The sequence below is a fragment of the Tachyglossus aculeatus genome, chromosome 2 (genome assembly GCF_015852505.1).
Source record: "Tachyglossus aculeatus isolate mTacAcu1 chromosome 2, mTacAcu1.pri, whole genome shotgun sequence".
Classification (NCBI taxonomy): Eukaryota; Metazoa; Chordata; class Mammalia; order Monotremata; family Tachyglossidae; genus Tachyglossus; species Tachyglossus aculeatus.
This window is the reverse complement of record NC_052067.1, coordinates 23,600,632-23,618,797: the sequence shown is the minus strand read 5'-3', so window position 1 is coordinate 23,618,797 and position 18,166 is coordinate 23,600,632. Positions and strand designations below refer to the sequence as shown.

General features: G+C 40.7%; 1 protein-coding gene across 1 annotated transcript in view; it reads right to left on the bottom strand.

Moving 5' to 3' along the window:
• Window positions 1-18,166, bottom strand: part of GADL1 (glutamate decarboxylase like 1) — a 140,899-nt gene that overhangs the window by 89,428 nt on the left and 33,305 nt on the right. The window contains exons 7-11 of the mRNA XM_038772720.1: window positions 13,919-13,998; window positions 13,757-13,811; window positions 8,720-8,836; window positions 4,086-4,150; window positions 3,756-3,837 (exon numbers count right to left, since the gene is read on the bottom strand). Coding sequence (XP_038628648.1) covers window positions 3,756-3,837; window positions 4,086-4,150; window positions 8,720-8,836; window positions 13,757-13,811; window positions 13,919-13,998 — 399 coding nt within the window. The remainder of the gene's footprint in view (window positions 1-3,755; window positions 3,838-4,085; window positions 4,151-8,719; window positions 8,837-13,756; window positions 13,812-13,918; window positions 13,999-18,166) is intronic.

The window sequence follows — 18,166 nt, the reverse complement described above, 5'->3', positions numbered from 1 at the left end:
TTGACTTGAGCATAGTGTGTTCATTGCTTTCTCTCCCAGGTCAAAATGCTTCTTTTCTAAATCAAGCTGAACACTTTCCTCCCTCTTTAGAAAAAGCTACACTTTGGCTCTATTACTGCCACAGTTATAGGGAGACTACAATCAACTTTCTTTCAAATGTAAATTTATTAGCGGAATAGTCATCATCATCAATCGTATTTATTGAGCGCTTCCTATGTGCAGAGCACTGTACTAAGCGCTTGGGAAGTACAAATTGGCAACATATAGAGACAGTCCCTACCCAACATTGGGCTCACAGTCTAAAAGGGGGAGACAGAGAACAAAACCAAACATACTAACAAAATAAAATAAATAGAATAGATATGTACAAGTAAAATAAATAAATAAATAGAGTAATAAATAAGTACAAACATATATACATATATACAGGTGCTGTGGGGAAGGGAAGGAGGTAAGATGGGGGATGGAGAGGGGGACGAGGGGGAGAGGATAATAGTAATAACTGTGGCATTTGTTATTCATTCATTCAATCGTATTTATTGAGTGTTTACTCTGCGCATAGCACTGTACTAAGTGAAAGGAAAGCACAATTCGGCAACAGATACAGACAATCACTACGCAACAGCGGGCTCACAGTCTAGAGGGGTGAGACAGACAACAAAACAAGCAGACAGGTGTCAATACCATTAAAATAAACAGAATTATAGATATATACACATCAATAAAATAAATGGAATAATAAATATGTACAAATATATACAAGTGCTTTGGGGAGGGGAAGGGAGTGGAGCAGAGGGAGGCAGTAGGGACGATGGGGAGGGGAGGAGCAGAGGAAAAGAGGGGGCTCAGTCTGGGAAGGCCTCCTGGAGGAGGTGAGCTCTCAGTAGGGCTCTGAAGAGGGGAGGAGAGCAAGTTTGGTGGATGTGAGGAGGGAGGGCATTCCAGGCCAGGGGTAGGACGTGGGCCAAGGGTTAACGGTGGGACAGGCGAGAAAGAGGCCCAGTGAGGAGGCGAGCGTCAGAGGAGCGGAGTGTGAGGGCTGGGCTGTAGAAGAAGAGAAGGGAGGTGAGGTAGGAGGGGGCGAGGTGATGGAGCGCTTTGAAGCCAACTGTGAGGAGTTTTTGCTTCATGCGAAGGTAGATAGGCAACCACTGGAGGTTTTTGAGGAGGGGAGTGACATGCCCAGAGCATTTCTATAGAAAGATAATCCAGGCAGCAGAGTGAAGTATAGACTGAAGCAGGGAGAGACAGGAAGACGGGAGATCAGAAAGGAAATAATAATGGTATTTGTTAAGCGCTTACTATGTGCCAAGCACTGTTCTAAGCACTGGGGGAGGCACAAGATAATCAGGTTGTCCCACTTGGGGCTCACAGTCGTAATCCCCACTTTACAGATGAGGTAACTGAGGCACAGAGAAGTTAAGTGACTTGCCCAAAATCACACAGCTGACAAGTTACAGAACCAGCATTAGAACCCACAACCTCTGACTCCCGAGCCCATGCTCTTTCCACTGAGCCACACTGCAAGCACTTAGTATGTGCCAGGCACCGTACTAAGTGATCAAATAGATACAAGTTGGATCAGGTTGGACACAGTCCCTGTCCCACATAGGGCTCACAGTCTTAATCCCCATTTTACAGATTAGGTAACTGAGGGACAGAGAAGCAAAGTGACTTGCTCACGGTCACAGAGCAGACAAGTGGCGGAGCCAAGATTAGAACCCAGGTCCTTTTGAATCCCAGGCCCGGGTTCTGGTCACTAGGCCACGTGGCTTCTCTTGTTAGCATGCTTCCAGAAGTCATCGGTGGAGAGGAGTTTTCACTTGCACGACTAGTAGACTACTAATGATGCCTGTTCATTCATTCATTCATTCATTCATTCAATCGCATTTATTGAGCGCTTACTGTGTGCACAGCACGGTACTAAGCACTTGGGAAGTACAAGTTGGCAACATACAGAGATGGTCCCTACCCAACAACGGGCTCACAGTCTAGAAGGGGGAGACAGACAACAAAACAAAACAGGTGGAGAGGTGTCAAGTTGTCAGAACAAATAGAAATAAAGCTAGATGCACATCATTAACAAAATAAATAGAATAGTAAATATGTACAAGAGAATAGTAAATATGTACAATATGTACCAATATGTTTTGTTGAAACAAAAATCTTCCCCAGAGGACGAGTCTTTTTTGATCCTTGAACATCACAAACCCAGACGGACAGACCCAGGCTGATTGACACTGAACCTGGCACATAACCCTGTTTTTTTCACTTCTGGTGATGGGGAAAGGATCTGACATGGCCCCTCCAATACTGACGCAGCCGGCAAATGTGGCTCAAAGAGACCATTGTTTTTAAAAGTTCTTAATTAAATGTATTTTCATACAGCACACCAAGCACTTTGCAAAATATGGAGGTATATATCACATGATCAGACCCAATCTCTGGCCTACCTGGGCTTCACAATCTGGGAGGTCGAGCAAGGTAGATATCCCATCCCATTTGACAGATGAGGTAACAGTCACAGAGAAACTGACTTGCCCAAAGTACTATGGCAGGCCAAAGGCGGAACAAGGCGGAACAGAGAATAAAACCTATATCTCCTGATTCCCGGTCCCACATTCTTTCCACCGCCCTCACTTGCGCATTTCAGTGAGTCAATACCATAGTGTGGTGAACCAACTACTACATAAAAATAGAACCCACTACTTCTGACTCTCGAGCCCATGCTCTTTCCATTAAGCCACGCTGCTTCTCCTTTCTACAGGAAGGTCAGACTAGAGGGATCAGAGCAATGAAAAATATAGCACCAAAAAACTAAGCATCAGGTGAAAGAGCAGATTTTGAGTTTCAGCAGACGCACAGAAAAGAAGTATAATTAAACATTAAGGGACAATTCTTGCTTGGGTGAATTCTGTATTTCACAGAACTCTTAATTCACTGTTCACTGAAATTCTAACACCAAATCCTGTCAAGTGCCAAATACCACTGGCATGTAAACATCCTTGCAACTACAGGATTTATGACAGGTCCATTACTATTTTAATGATAATAAGACCCCTTTTTAATAGAAAATGAATGTAATGGCTGCAAAGATTTCTAAAGTTCTCAACCAACCTAGGAGATTTAGGAATGTGAAACCATTTGGACTTTCCTATTCATACTCACTCCTGGGCTACTTGGCAGAGTAATTCGCCAAGAATGGTCATTATAAGGTCTGAGAGTGGACTTGATTTTGGTTGAAATCAGAAACCTCCCATTTCTAAACATAAGCCATCCAGTCCCCCAATAAAGGGTGATTCAGTAATCAACATTCATACAGCATCTTTCCATGAAATAGGTCCATTAAAGCGCAGCTAAGCATATTAAGCATTTCATTTAATGAGACAAATATCTGCTTCAATTTCACTGTGTAGAAGTTTCAAGATAGCTTACTATCTCCAAATTTAAATGGAATAAATATTAAAAACATTGAAAATCACATTTTAGAATACATATCAAACAAGTAATCTTGGCTCTCTGGAGCCTGCCTCTTCAGTGACCAATCAGATTATATACAACCCAAATCAAACCCTTTGAAAAGACAGTTGATCATTTATTTGGGCCTCTTTTCATCCATTAGCACTTTTCAGGACCCTTTATTTGATCTTATGTCATCCAATCAGAAGAATATTTTTTTAAAAAAACAACCTATCGAAGAGTTACACTTCAATCCCTTCTGCTTCTCATTGATTAAAAGGAAAAAAAAAACTCACAGATTTGTCTTTCACCAGAAATGCACAACACTGGATTCCAGCCATGAGCATTTTATGAGGATTCCAGGCTACAGAGTTAGCCCTATGGGATTAAGCAAAGAAAGGGGTGGGGAGTGAAATCCGATTAGCCTCCTTCCCAAAATACGGACATCAGCAGCAATTTTCACATTTAGTATTAACTCCTGAATTAGAGGGCTGAGTGTCTGAGGAGCTTTTCCAAAACTTCTTCTTCCTCCACTTTAAACATTACGCTAGATATGGAAACACAGGATCTGAAGGATTGTCCCTTCCAAGTGAAAGTGCAACTGTGAACTGTGAAACTCCAATTACCTTTGGACGCCATTCAGAAGCTTGCGATGCTTCCTTGACATCAAAGCTGAGCCACCCCAAGATGCCTGTAGAGATAGTTTCGTAACCAAAATAAGGTTATTTAAATACTGAAAGGTCTTTATAGGCCACCCTAAAGGAATAGCTTCTAATCCTATTCAGCCCTGAACTCCAAATAAGGACATTATACTTTAGGAAGTAGTTATATGGCTTATGTCATATAAAATGAATGGGTGGAGCGGGCATGCCAATGACCCAAATTCCTGTTATAAATGAGGTTACTGTCCACAGCTGTCCACAGAGAATTCTTTAATTCTCCAGTATCATCATCATGGAAATATTGTCATCTACATACATACTGGGCACTTAAGTTAAAGCCCAGAGAGTCCCCTGCTCTCTAGGAACTTACAATCTTGGACAGAAAAGACACATAAATACAAAAGGTCATTCAAACCCAGTGAAAAATGGTACACACAAGTGCCTGAAATGAAGCTGCAATTTTGCATTTTGTGATATGGAGAATGCTGAGTGAACTGCATGATTTTCAAATTCAGTGAGGCTGATTTACAGAAAAATTGTCACCTTACTTTCAGTTAATCAAGGAAAACTTCATGAAGGAAGTACAATCTCCATTATTGCTGGAAGGCAGTGCGTTGGTACTTTGGGAGGGAATTGTTGTTCCAGGTAAAAGAAGGAATTAGGCAATCCAATGTGGGAGGCAATGAGAAAGTTTGCTCCACAGTAAACAAAGGAATGGCCTGTGGCAGTCTCTTGGATAGAAATATTTATTCAGACCTATATATTATCAGTAGTATTTACTGAGTCCCTGATAGATGCTGTGAACTATGCAAGGCACTTGGGAACACACAGCAGACATACCTTGACAAGTTTACAATCTAATGGTGATGATGGGAAGTTACTATAGGCTTTTAAGGATTTAGTTGGCATTGTTGGAAAAAAGAATACATATGGGCTTTTATTAAACTAATATCCACTTAACCTTCATTGTGAAAGTCTGATGACAACAGCCAAGTCACTTCCATAACCAGATTTAATAATAATAATGATGGTACTTGTGGTATTACATGCCAAGCACTGTTCTAAGCTCTGGGGTAAGTACAATGTTATCAGGTTGTCCCACATGGAGCTCACAATCTTAATCCCCATTTTACAGATGAGGGAACTGAGGAACAGAAAAGTTAAAGTGACTTGTCCAAGGTCACACAGCTGACAATTGGCAGAGCCAGGATTAGGACCCATGACCCCTGGCTCCCAAGCTTGTGTTCATTCATTCATTCAATCATATTTATTGAGCACTTACTGTGTGCAGAGCACTGTATTAAGCGCTTGGGAAATACAACATAGAGATGGTCCCTACCCAACAATGGGCTGACAGTCTAGAAGTCACAGAAGTCTAGAACACAGTCTGTGTTCTTTCCACTAAGCCATGCTGTTTCTCTATTGCTTCCTGGAGTTTCAGAGCTGCTTCTGACACAGATGAAAGCAGGATTTTTGTCAGTTCAACCTGCTTCCTGGTGGGACTAGGGAACACACTGTATAATAATAACAATGATGGCATTTGTTAAGCGCTTACTATGTGCAAAGCACTGTTCTAAGCGCTGGGGAGGATATAAAGTGATCAGGTTGTCCCACGTGGGGCTCACAGTCTTAATACCCATTTTACAGCTGAGGTAACTGAAGCACAGAAAAGTTAAATGACTTGCCCAAAGTCACACATCTGACAATTGGCGGAGCAGGGATTCGAACCCATGACCTCTGACTCCCAAGCCCATGCTCTTTCCACTTAGCCACGCTGCTTCTTTGAGAAGTAATGATTTCCTTTCTCTAATCTGAGGATAGCCCATACGGATACAAGATAAAGATATTAGATTCCCATTAGATTAAGCTCTCTGGGGGCAGAGATAATGTCTACTGTTTTCTTCCAAGTGCTTACTACAGTGTTCTGCACACAGTAAGTGCTCAATAAGTGCGCCTGATCGATGGATTTTATCAGGCCAGATTCTTCTCAGTTTCTAAATTCCTCTTCTCCAAGGTAATTACTTAAAACTCTGAATTCTACAATTATTTTTTCAGGCCATAATGTTAATCCATCTATAGGATTTGTGCCCTGAGAGAATCTCACAACTACCAGCTTATTCGCCAGTTGACGAAGAAGTACCCACAGAAAGCAAAAAGCTCACACAAGAGTTACAAAAAACAAAGGAATATCAAATCAAAATACCTAAGTACTTGTGTGAAGAAGTGTGTACCAATCCCCTCTGCTCTTTTTTCTTTCTCTTGAGGACTTGAGTTCAAAAATTATGTCAGTCCTCCACTGAATGAATGAGAAGTTCTTTTCTCAAAAAGTGAAACGAATGAGTGAAAATGAAACTCTGGGAGGCCAAGAAGTACAAGCCTTTGGTGAAACCAACTGCAGTAAATAGCCCAGCATATGATAGCTGTGAGCCCACTGTTGGGTAGGGACTGTCTCTATATGTTGCCAACTTGTACTTCCCAAGTGCTTAGTACAGTGCTCTGCACACAGTAAGCGCTCAAGAAATACAATTGATGATGATGATGATAGCAGTTTGTTTCAGAATCAAAGGCCTAGTAGGTTAACGTATATTAGAAGAAAGGAAGAGTTATAATAGGAACAAATTTTTTCAAAAATATTTTTTAAAAAATATAATGGGACAGATTCTCTCCAAGTTTTACCAACTAGAAATCCAATCTAGACTATATCAATTTGTCAGTAATCAATGTTATTTATTGAGCATTTTCTGTATACAGAGCACTGTACTAAGAACTTGGGAGAGTACAATAAAGTTGGTAGTTATAATCCCCACCCTTAAGGAGTTTACAATTTGGTGGGGGAAATGGGCATTAAAATAAATGACACGTAGAGGAAGCAAGAAGTCGAAGGATATATACATATGTACTAGGGGGATGGTGGGGGGCGTTATCAAGTTGGTTTGGGGCATGGATTTAAGTGCACTGATGAAGCATAAGGGAGGAGAATAGGGTGGTAGATGAGAGGTAATTCAGGGAAGGCTTCTTGGAGAAGATATGGTTTTAGCCGGTGTTTGAAAATGGGGCGAGTGGTGGTCTATGAGATAAAGATGACAGTGGGAATTCCAGACAGGAGACAGTACATGAGCAGGAGGTCGAAAGGATTAGAAATGAGATTCACACGCCGTAAGTAGGTTGACGTCAGATGAATGAAGTGTGTGGGCTGGATTGTAGGGGGAGAGGAGCAAGGATAGGTAGAGGGGAAACAGTTGACAGTGCCTTAAAGCTGAAGGTGAGTTTTCATTTGACGCAGTGAAGGATTCATATGTAACCCCAATTTTGTGTTTTTTCTCCATGTCAAGGCTTTTTCCAATTAATACCCTTAGAATATAAATGAAAATTCAAATAAGTTCCTACATGCAGAACTTTATAGGTGTCATGCATATTGCATTGAGTAAAATATTTTTCTCAATATTAAAAATTCATGGAAAAAATAGTTTATTTGCATAGGAAAAAAATAGTTTATTTGCATATGTTCTCCTCCAAAGGAAAGTATCTTACAAAGAACATTCAATCTACTTTTAAAAAAACCCTAGTCAGTATTGATTTTAATTCATTTTTAGGAGCTGCATTTCTCTCTAAGCCCCACGAATCTTGAAGATTATTCCTGAATTAGAAGCTGCTGTAGTTACTCTATCTAAATCTATGTAATCTATATTTGATGTTCCCTCAGTGAGGGCAAAATATATATTAATAACTCCAGAGGGTTAGGGAGTTTTAAACTGCAGTTATAAAGTATTCACTTTATGTTTTCATTTTTTGAATACAATGTATGGTTATAGCTTGCCTGTCTTTGAAAAAAATCAATAAAATATAAATTAATAAATGAAGACAAAGAAATGTACCAACAGCTAAAAATCTCATTTAAATTATCCACTATCCACAATGATCTGTTTGAAATATTGGCATGGTCTATTGAAACATCTAATAATTAATACTGAAAATCAGTGTTATTCCTCTGTATGCAAATGAGATTTCAATTTTTCCAAAATATAGTCCTTCCAGCTAATATGTATATATTACACCTATATATGTGTGTGTGCATGTATGTGCACATTTAGAATTGTACCAAAACAGCCTACTTTTTTTTATAATACATCTAAAAAGAATTGAATTCTGAATCAACTGGGCCCTTTTTTGGAGGTGAAAGAGACTCAGTGCACATGATTCTGCTGAAGAGTCTTATTTTCACTGTTCTATTGCATTGTTATGTGTGAGAATGGGCAGGACAGATAATGAGGAAATTTTTCAAAAGACTTTGAGAACTTTTTTTCCCTAAACCTTGAAAACTGGGGAGGGAGACCCATGGAAGGGCAAAAGGAGAAGAAGGGATTGAAGAGTCTGAAGTCCAACCTCTCAATTCCCTTAATCTAGAATTTTGCATATCGTCAGAAATACGTAATACTTGAGCAAAATTCATTTCCTTTACTACTTTTATTTCAAAATATACTGAGAAGAGAGCTGAATTGCCATCCTTAGCTTGTTTGTTCCTGATACGCTGAAACCACAGTTCTTCCAAAGGCAATGAAAAGAATCTTTAAATATGTGACTATAACAAATACACTTACATCCACATGCAGCCAAAGTCCGTATTTTGCACAGATATCTGCTATTTCATCCAGAGGATCAAATGCTCCCAGGACGGTTGTGCCAGAAGTAGCGCTGACAAGAAAAGGTGCTGCTCCCTGTAAAATGATCCACAAACAAAAACAAAAACATTAAAAAGGGGCAGAAATATCACCATGATAGTTAAACTGTTCCTCTAGGAACTAGCAGTTATAAAAGCATCATAAATCCAGAGAAATTCCCAGTCGTCTCTTTCAAGGCAATATCTTTTAGTTTTTTTTTGGAGGCTAATGAAAAAAGGTATTATTAAGTGTTTACTATGTGCTAAGCACTGGGTTTAGCACTGGGTTAGATATAAGAGAATCAAATCAGATACAGTCTCTGTCCCACACAGGTTCCCAGTTTAAGAGGGAGGGAGGATATGTATTTTATCCTAATTTTAGAGATGAGAAAATTGAGATATAGAGAAGTTGTGTCTTGACCAAAGGCACGCAGCAGGCCAGTAAAAGATCTACAAAACTAGAACCTGGTTCTTCTGATTCCCAGTTCCGTTTTCTCTCCGCTGAGCCACACTACCATCTCTCACTGGAAGCAAAAGCGTTCTTATATCGCCGGCTTAAGCTTGCAGAAGACACAAGGTTGAGTGATGAAGATGGCTTGACTACCATGGTAGAGGGGAAGGGGTAAGATTATTACTTGACAAATGTTCATCCTAAAAAGTTCCATTTCATCCTTGACATCATTTTGCTTTCACACCTTCTAGCATTTCTTTAGCTATTTTACAGTCCCCAAACCATTTCCTAAACTAATAGATTACCACTTGGTTGGCTAGCAGCTTTTACTGGGGGTACCCCATTGGAAATCTTTATGCCTGAACTTTTCACCTATTTATCCAAATGAGAGACTGATGATCCCCCTACGGTGAAATGAGGAGGCATCTGAAGTATGGAATAACTGAAAAGCTGACAGTGTAGGGACATCTGAAAGTAGCTTCAACAAGAGGCAGTTCTGGCACCTTCTAGATCAGATGCTGCAACAGAGGCCTGAGTCTCTGACACTGACAGAGCCAGGGAGTTCGAAATGAGTCATGGCTGAGAGAGCTTCTGTCACTAAAGCTGATTACTGCATCATTTGTACTGCTAGGAGCTGTTGTGGAAGGAAGCCAGAGTTGGAAGGAGAGCTAAAAAGGCATGGACGGGGACAACAGCAGCCAAAACATTACAATCACATTCTCTTTTAGAATGTGTCATTTTGTCCAGGAAGAAGGGCCCTGAAAAACTGTTCTCCTGGAAATGTCATGCTTCCAGACTATCATGGAGATGTGTTGTTCATGGAGGAAATGACCCGAAATGAAAACGGTCTGGAAGGAAACTTGAGATTTCTGAAATTACCTGATCATACGTGATCACTTCAACTATGAAAGTTGAGGGGTGAATCAGTTGATCAATGGTATTTATTGAGTAGTTCCTGTGTGCACAGCACCATACTAAGGGCTTGGGAGAGTACAATGCAACAGAGTTGGTAAATCCCTTCCCTGCCCATAACGAGTTTCTAGTTACTTCGCTGCAATTTTGTAAAAGATTAGAATTTTGCTACATTAGGATTTACCTTCTGAATCCAGTTTGTGATGAAGTGATTATGAATTAGGTAAGATTGTTCTTTGGTCCTTCTACTCATGTAGCAACTACCTATCAACAAAATTATCTCTGACTGAGTCTCATGAATAGTAGATATTGCAATGAAGAGTGCGATGGGGAATAAAACACACTTTGGAATCATACTGTATCTAATGTGAGACATGTTAAAATGATCAAAATAAATCACATGGGCCAGGTGTCTTCTTAAGCTGAGGGAGACGTGGGAGTTTTGTGGAATCAATGGCTGGATAAATGACTCCGTGGAAAAAGACTGGTAGGCTTTGGAACTTCCTGGGAAGTCTGGGTTTTAGAAATTACACCTCCCAATCCTTATCCTGTTCACTGTTATTAAGGTACTTGTTCAGAGCTTACTATATGCCAGGCGTTGTATTAAGCAATGGGGTAGATACAAGATAATCAGGTTGGACACAGTCCACACCCTGCATGGGGCTCACAGCTTTAATCCCCATTTTAAGGATGAGGTAACTGAGGCAGAGAATTTAAATAGCTTGCCAAGGTCACACAGAACGTGTCTATTCATAGATTGCCAAGAGATGGTTTCTGGCCATTTGCAATCATATGGCCACTTTCACAAAGAATTCTGAATTTGGTCCAAGAACAAGCCAAATTTGCACAATTTAAGAAAAAAAGCACCAAGCCTAACATGAAAATGGTGTGTTTATCACATAAATTTTAAAAAAACTTATAGGTGAACCTATGTAATTTATACATGGGCAAAAATGAGAGTATCCTCCCTAGTTATTGCTTCACCTCAAATGGACACACAATTTTATTAAACCAATAATGCAATGGGGTTTTTTTTTACAGAAATTATTGATTATTGAGTTGCTTAGGCCTGGATGCATATCCTTGTGGACTCATAGTCATCATTATCCAGTTTGTGTGTTTTTCCTAAACCTAGACTAATGCAAGTCAGATGACCTGAGAGACAAACTCAAAAGTGCCTGAAGTAAACAAGATAAAGAGAAAGAGATTTAATTATAGCTAAATAGTCTCCTGACGGTCAACGTGAATTAAAGCATAATATGAAGGAAAGAGAATTGGGAAACGTATACAGGTTTTCTGCTTTTTAAGGCGTCTACAACAGGTCCCTTTGTAACTTCTAGACTGTGAGCCCGTTGTTGGGTAGGGACCGTCTCTATATGTTGCCCAACTTGTACTTCCCAAGCACTTAGTACAGTGCTCTGCACACAGTAAGCGCTCAATAAATATGATTGAGTGAATGAATTAATTAATTTTCTTTGTCTCTTAAATTTACGCATCACGCTTAATTTAATGCAGGTTTTCCACCGTGCAACTGAGTTAAAGAAACATAAATGTAGTAAATGACTTAGAGACAAAAAGAGGAATTGGGCTTCTAGGCCTAGGAAAACATTTGGTGACATTTGTGAATGTTCACCCTTGAAAACTCCTCTAGTGAACAGAATTAAGTGTTAGAGACTAATTCAGGACAAGAGACATGCAGAAGTAATACGTGCGCAGGGCCCAGTCAAAGACTACCAAGGAATGTTTCACCAGGAGAGGAAAGAACTCAGGATCACCCAGATCACTGGGTGTTTTGAGTCCTTTTTAAAAACACTAACCAAGAAAAAAAATGAGCAATAGAGCACTGATCAAAGAAGGTACATCACACAGAGTATCTGCAATGAAGATGCCTTTTTTTAAAATCACAAACTTGAAGACATTCAGACTGAAAAGACTTACCAATAGTTTTTCCCCTTGGTAAGGGCTTTCATAAAAAACATATGATTAGACCAAGGAGGGATCCAATCTCTCCCAACCCTCATAGCCGAACAAACTACTCTGGCCTTCTCATTCTTTGGATAACCCATTCGACTTGAGTCACGTCCTCTACTCCTGCCTGTCAGAAAGGCAGCGGAGGGTGGGTCTGCTGCTCCGTTTGCAGTGGGGATGGGGTGGGAGAGAGGAGGTGTGCATGCTTTTAAGCCAGATGGGTCATGTAGATAGTTCAGCTTTAACTTGGTCCAAACTCGTGATCAGCAGGGAGAGAAATGACTGACATTTTGGGGCTTGAAACACCCTCATAAATTAGGTCTCAAAGCAGGCCTGTGTGAGGTTTAAAGTAAGTTGCTGCTACTAAGCTTCTGTTGCTCAAGTGATGGAAAAGTAACTTTCCCAGTTCATGACAGCCCTCTGGGAGTGGGTCAGCTCTCTACAGAAGTTTTACTGAAGCTCTATTGTTGGATTAACGATAATGGGATTTGGTTAAGGGACCTTACTTTGAAAAAATCAGAGCACGTTTGGAGAATGAGTTGATCAAGAAGTTGCAGCCCCCTTTTTCCTCTCCTCCTCCCCATCCTCCCCGCCCTACCTCCATCCCCTTCCCACAGCCCTTATATATATATTTGTGCAGATTTATTAGTCTATTTATTTTACTTGTACATATTTACTATTCTATTCATTTTGTTAATGATCTGCATCTAGCCTTACTTCTATTTATTCTGATGACGTGACACCTGTCCACATGTTTTGTTTTGTTGTCTGTCTCCCCCTTCTAGACTGTGAGCCCACTGTTGGGTAGGGACCGTCTCTATATGTTGCCAACTTGTACCTCCCAAGCACTTAGTACAGTGCTCTGCACACAGTAAGCACTCAATAAATACAATTGAATGAATGAATGAATGAATTTGTTAAAAAAAACTGCATAGGTAGCAGAACTCTTGGAAGCAGGAGAGATATAATGGGGTGTTTACTTGAACACTTCTGGGCTGCATTACTTGCCTTTTTTATGGCATTTGTTGAGCATTTACTATGTTTCAAATACTGTTCAGAGCAGAGGGGTAGATACAAGTTGATTAGGCTTGATGCAATCCCTGTCCCACAAAGAGCTCACAGTCTAAGTGCTCCCATGGATATACGACGGTAAAGACATAGAAAATGGTGCTGTCAATGTTTTTAATAGCTTTGGATAGTCTATGAGCTGAAATATCTGACAGTGTCACTGAATACAAAGATTTGGGTCAGATCTATAAATGAGGTTCTCTACTGCAGTTCTCACCCTGTTTTCTCTTACAGGAATGACTGCTTCTGTCATACACATTCTCTCTCTGCATTATACATCTTGTCTCATTCACACTCTCTAGCGCTTAGAAGAGTGCTTGGCACATAGTAAGCGCTTAACAAATATCATTATTATTGTCCTGTTGGGTAGGGACTGTCTCTATTTAGAGACTGTCTCTTTGCTGCCGAATTGTACTTTCCCAGTGCTAAGTACAGTGCTCTGCACACAGTAAGCGCTCAATAAATATGATTTAATGAATGATCATACATTCTCACATGCTCTAGCATGCATATTCTTTCCACGCACATGCACAACACACACAACCAGACATATACTCTCTTTCTCTCTCCCCCTCTCACCTCTTTCCTGGCCCGCTGGACTTGTTTCTCCAGTTCCTCAGGTATCATCTTACCTCTAAGGGACACAGATTTAAGACTTTCAGTTACGTTTAAATATTCTTTACAATCCTACTGCATTTTGCAATGAGTCAATCCCAATTCCCATTAGCCCTGACCCTTTACCTTCCATCTGTCTCCACAAAATAAACATTCTCGGTACCAATGCCCAGGAAAGAAGCAGCCTTCTTCATGGAGTAGTGACACTGAAGGAAAAGGTGATGAACATGAAATCAGACACATCATGCAAAGACACTGAATGGACTGGGCTCATTTCACCTCACCACCCTCACCACCCAAGAAACTCAAGGTCCACAATTCAGAAGATCACTTAATAATATTTACTGTATTCTTAATGTGTGCAGAGCACTCAACTAAGCACTTGGAAGAGCACAATAGTATTAGTAGACATGGACCCTGCCCTCAAGGAACTGACAACCTAGTAAGGGAGAGACACTCTAAAATCAATTCATTCATTCATATTTATTTATTGTGTTCAGAGCACTGTACTAGGAGCTTGAAAAGTACAATACAGCAATAGAGAGAGACAATCCCTGCCCAAATCACCGATGGGATGAAAACAGTAGGATATACATACATGAGGTAGTGATTAACAGGGTATATACAGTATATACTGAAGTGCTAAAGTGATTAAGTAATAAGTTATGTAGGACATATACAAAAGTATTTAAGAGGTTGTGAGCACTCAACTCCTTGGTTGGCCCAGAAGTAGTGAACTGGCAGTACGGGGATGTAAGCAGGGAAGAGTAATGATAATAATAATGACGGCATTTGTTAAGCACTTACTATGTGCCAAGCACTGTTCTAAGGCGCTGGGGAGGATACAAAGTGATCAGGTTGTCCCACGTGGGGCTCACAGTCTTAATCCCCATTTTCCAGATGAGGTAACTGAGGCACATTGAAGTTAGGTGACTTGCCCAAAGTCACACAGCTGACAATTGGCAGAGCTGGGATTAGAACCCATGACCCCTGACTCCCAAGCCCGTAGGGGAGGTCTCCTGATGATGTGATTTCAGAGGGGCTTTGATGAGGGTAAGAGCTGTGGTCTGTCAAATCTGAAAGGGGAGGAAGTTCTAGACAAGGGAGAGGGTGTTAGCAAGAGATCAGTCAAAGGAGGGGATGAAACTGAGGCATAGTGAGTAGGTTATCAAGTGTAATGAAGATGGAGAGTGACATTTAATGGGAAAAGAGAGTGGATAAGTCGGAGGGAGAGCTAGCCGACTAAATGCCTTACAGCCAATGTTCAATCAATGGTATTTATCAAGCGTTTTGTACACTTGGAGAGTACGAGTGAGTTGATAGATGCAGCCCCTGTCCTCAAGGAGCTTACAATCTAGTGGAGGAGCCAGATATTAAAATAAATTACGGAGCGGGGAAGCAGCTGAGTATAAGGTTACGTACATAAGTGTTTTGGGACTGGGTGGTGGGGTGCTTCAAGGTTGGTTACACAGTCAAGTGCATACCCTTCCCCCATCCTTGCCCCTTTCCCTGACTCAGTAGTACGATCCTGCCTCTTTCTTGCTTCTTCGAGGGTTAATATATTGGACAGATGGAAGACCAGGAACTCACATATGAAAAGAAGGCACCTCCTCAACTCCCAAGCTGATTTTCATTTTGTAATCATCCGTCTCAGGCCTGACTTTTAACTGCACTGATTCCCTTAGAATTTCTTCCTCGGCTAGAAGTACTACTACTAGTAAGAGTATTGTGTACTCAGTGTCTGCTCAGAAAATATTATTGACCAAGCTCCAAAATGAGTACAGCTGCCTTCCTGTTTCCCTAGCTGGACCCTAGGAAGGGGTCAATATTGGGTGTTTGAGGGTATGATTGGTATCAGAAACACTAAGTTGAAAAGCCTGGAGAAGACAAAGAAATAGCCAGAGCAGCTTCCAAAAAAGGTAAAAGTAGTCCTATGTGTTGTCCACATCAGGTTTCAATGCATGTATAATATGGTCAATATAAGAAAAAAAAACCCGAAAACCTTCTGAAGTCAAAAATAATAAACTGATAATGGGGTGGGGGGGCGGGGTAGAAACACAATCAGAAAGAACATTTTGCCCCACTATGGAAACTACATTTGGTCATAAAGTTAATTAAAATATGCAAGTTTGATAAAAGTACACACTTTTAGATTTATTCATGGAAATAGCCAGCACAGTGACAAAAATACGCTTTCAAAAAGTCAACAAAGAGATGACAGAGGTCCATCTTCTTCATCAGTCTCAAAAAAACTTTTGCTCATTTATCTCTCCATCCATATCACAGTCTGCTTCAACAGACATTTCCTGCAGTTCTGCATCTGTTAAAATCTCCCCCAGCTCTTTGGTCACGCTCTTAATATTTTTGAATGACATCTTTCCTGCCCCATCATCAAACAATCTGAAGTCTTTCAAAATATCCTCACTTGCCCCACTTTCCCTTCTGCATTCTCCAAACAGTCCAGATCTAATCGAAAAAGGAGAGAATGAGTTGGCATCTGGATTTGGCGCCTTAACTGCCACACTTTTCGTAAGACTGAGAAAAGAGTGGCAGTTACATATTGTGCCCCCCAAAATATGGGGCTTTGGCATTCTCTGGTCCTGCATCCACTCCCATTTGGAGCAGTGACAGGTGAAGGCGGGAGGATTATGCACGTGGATTGTAGACACAGGCAGCACCTGAAGGGAGAGTGAGGAAGAATAGCTCTTCTACATAAATGTGTGCAGGATATACCAGACTGAGTTTCTATAAAGCCAGGCTCATACATAGCAAGGATACATAATTAAATTCAATATTTAATAGTGGATACATCATTGGCAGTGTTTCCTGCGGCAATGACACCTACGTGCTCTTGGATATTAGACCCCTGCACTTAATTATGGCTTCGAGTTAGTAATGAGATGCTAAGTAAGGCCCATATATAGACTTCAGATGAGTACACACAGAATATGTGATAATCTGCATAAGTCTAGCATAGTGCCATGCACGAAGATGTCTGGTAGCATATTTTAATCACAGGTCACAGGAACTTGTTGTTTCAGCTTGATGTTTGTTGGAAATGAAGTCTTTTTCATTTCGTTTTTAAACTACCTAAGGGGTTAAAATAATTAACATTCAAGCACTCTACACTTTAGGGAGGCCAGGTGGCCAATTAATTCTGGCTTGAGCCTGAGAAATGAAGACACTGAAGGACATTATTGTAAAAAAAAAACCTATAGTGATTTAATAACAGATATGAATATATTAATAACAATATTTGTGGCTGCCACATTTATCTTGGTGTATCACCACAAGTGTTATTTTTCCTCCATTTGTCATGCATCTTTTCATGATGGTACCTCCCCCCGACCCACCAGGGCTGTCCATGCCATCCTTGGTATTTAATTTACAAGCATCAAATAAGACATGCCCCAAACCTTGAAAGATTCCTTTATTTCATTGTTAAGAGAGAAAAGATAGCCTTGGTGATGAGCAATAATGTGCACTGGAAGGTAATTCATCTTCTCCAGCATCAACCTGCAGTGATACATAGTAATATGCTCAGCAGAGATACGGTGAGTTGCTTTTCACCAGAGGTTTGGGCTCTGGCAAATGGACAGCTATTGATTCCAGAGTGATAAATACCTGCCTTCACCACTGACATCCACCCGTTAGACTCTCTTGAAAATCATGTTGTAACACCATTGGGAGATATCAAACACTCCACACTCAGAGACCAGTAGAGTCACTGAATACATAAACTGGCCATCAGAATAAGAATGACTTCAATGAAGCCTCTCTCCACCTACCCAAGGGCGAAAAGCAAGGCAATGTCACTGTGAACTGCGCAGGGACAGATAAAAGCCTGAAAAATGAAATTTAAGTATCTAAGGGACTCAGAGAAGTAAAGAAGCCCCAACTGAACCTTGACAGAAAACCCTGCTGCCTCAGAATAATAATAGTTATATTTGTTATGCACTTACGATGTGCCATGCACTGTACTACTACTACTAATAATTATTATTATGGTATTTGTTAAGCTCTTACTATGTGCCAAGCACTGTTCTAAGCACTGGGATAGATACAAGGTAATCAGGTTGTCCCACCTGAGGCTCACAGTCTTAATCCCCATTTTACAGATGAGGGAACTGACGCACAGAGAAGTTAAGCGGCTTGCCCAAGGTCACACAGCAGATGAGTGATGGAGCCGGGATTAGAACCCACGTCCTCCGACTCCCAAGCCCGTGCTCTTTCCCCTAGTCATGCTGCTTCACACTGCTTCTACCCTACTATGTGCTATGGTAGATACAAAATAATCAGGTTCCACATGGGGCTCACAGTTTATGGGGGAGGGAGAATGGGTATCGAATCCCCACTCTAAGGAGGAGGGAACTA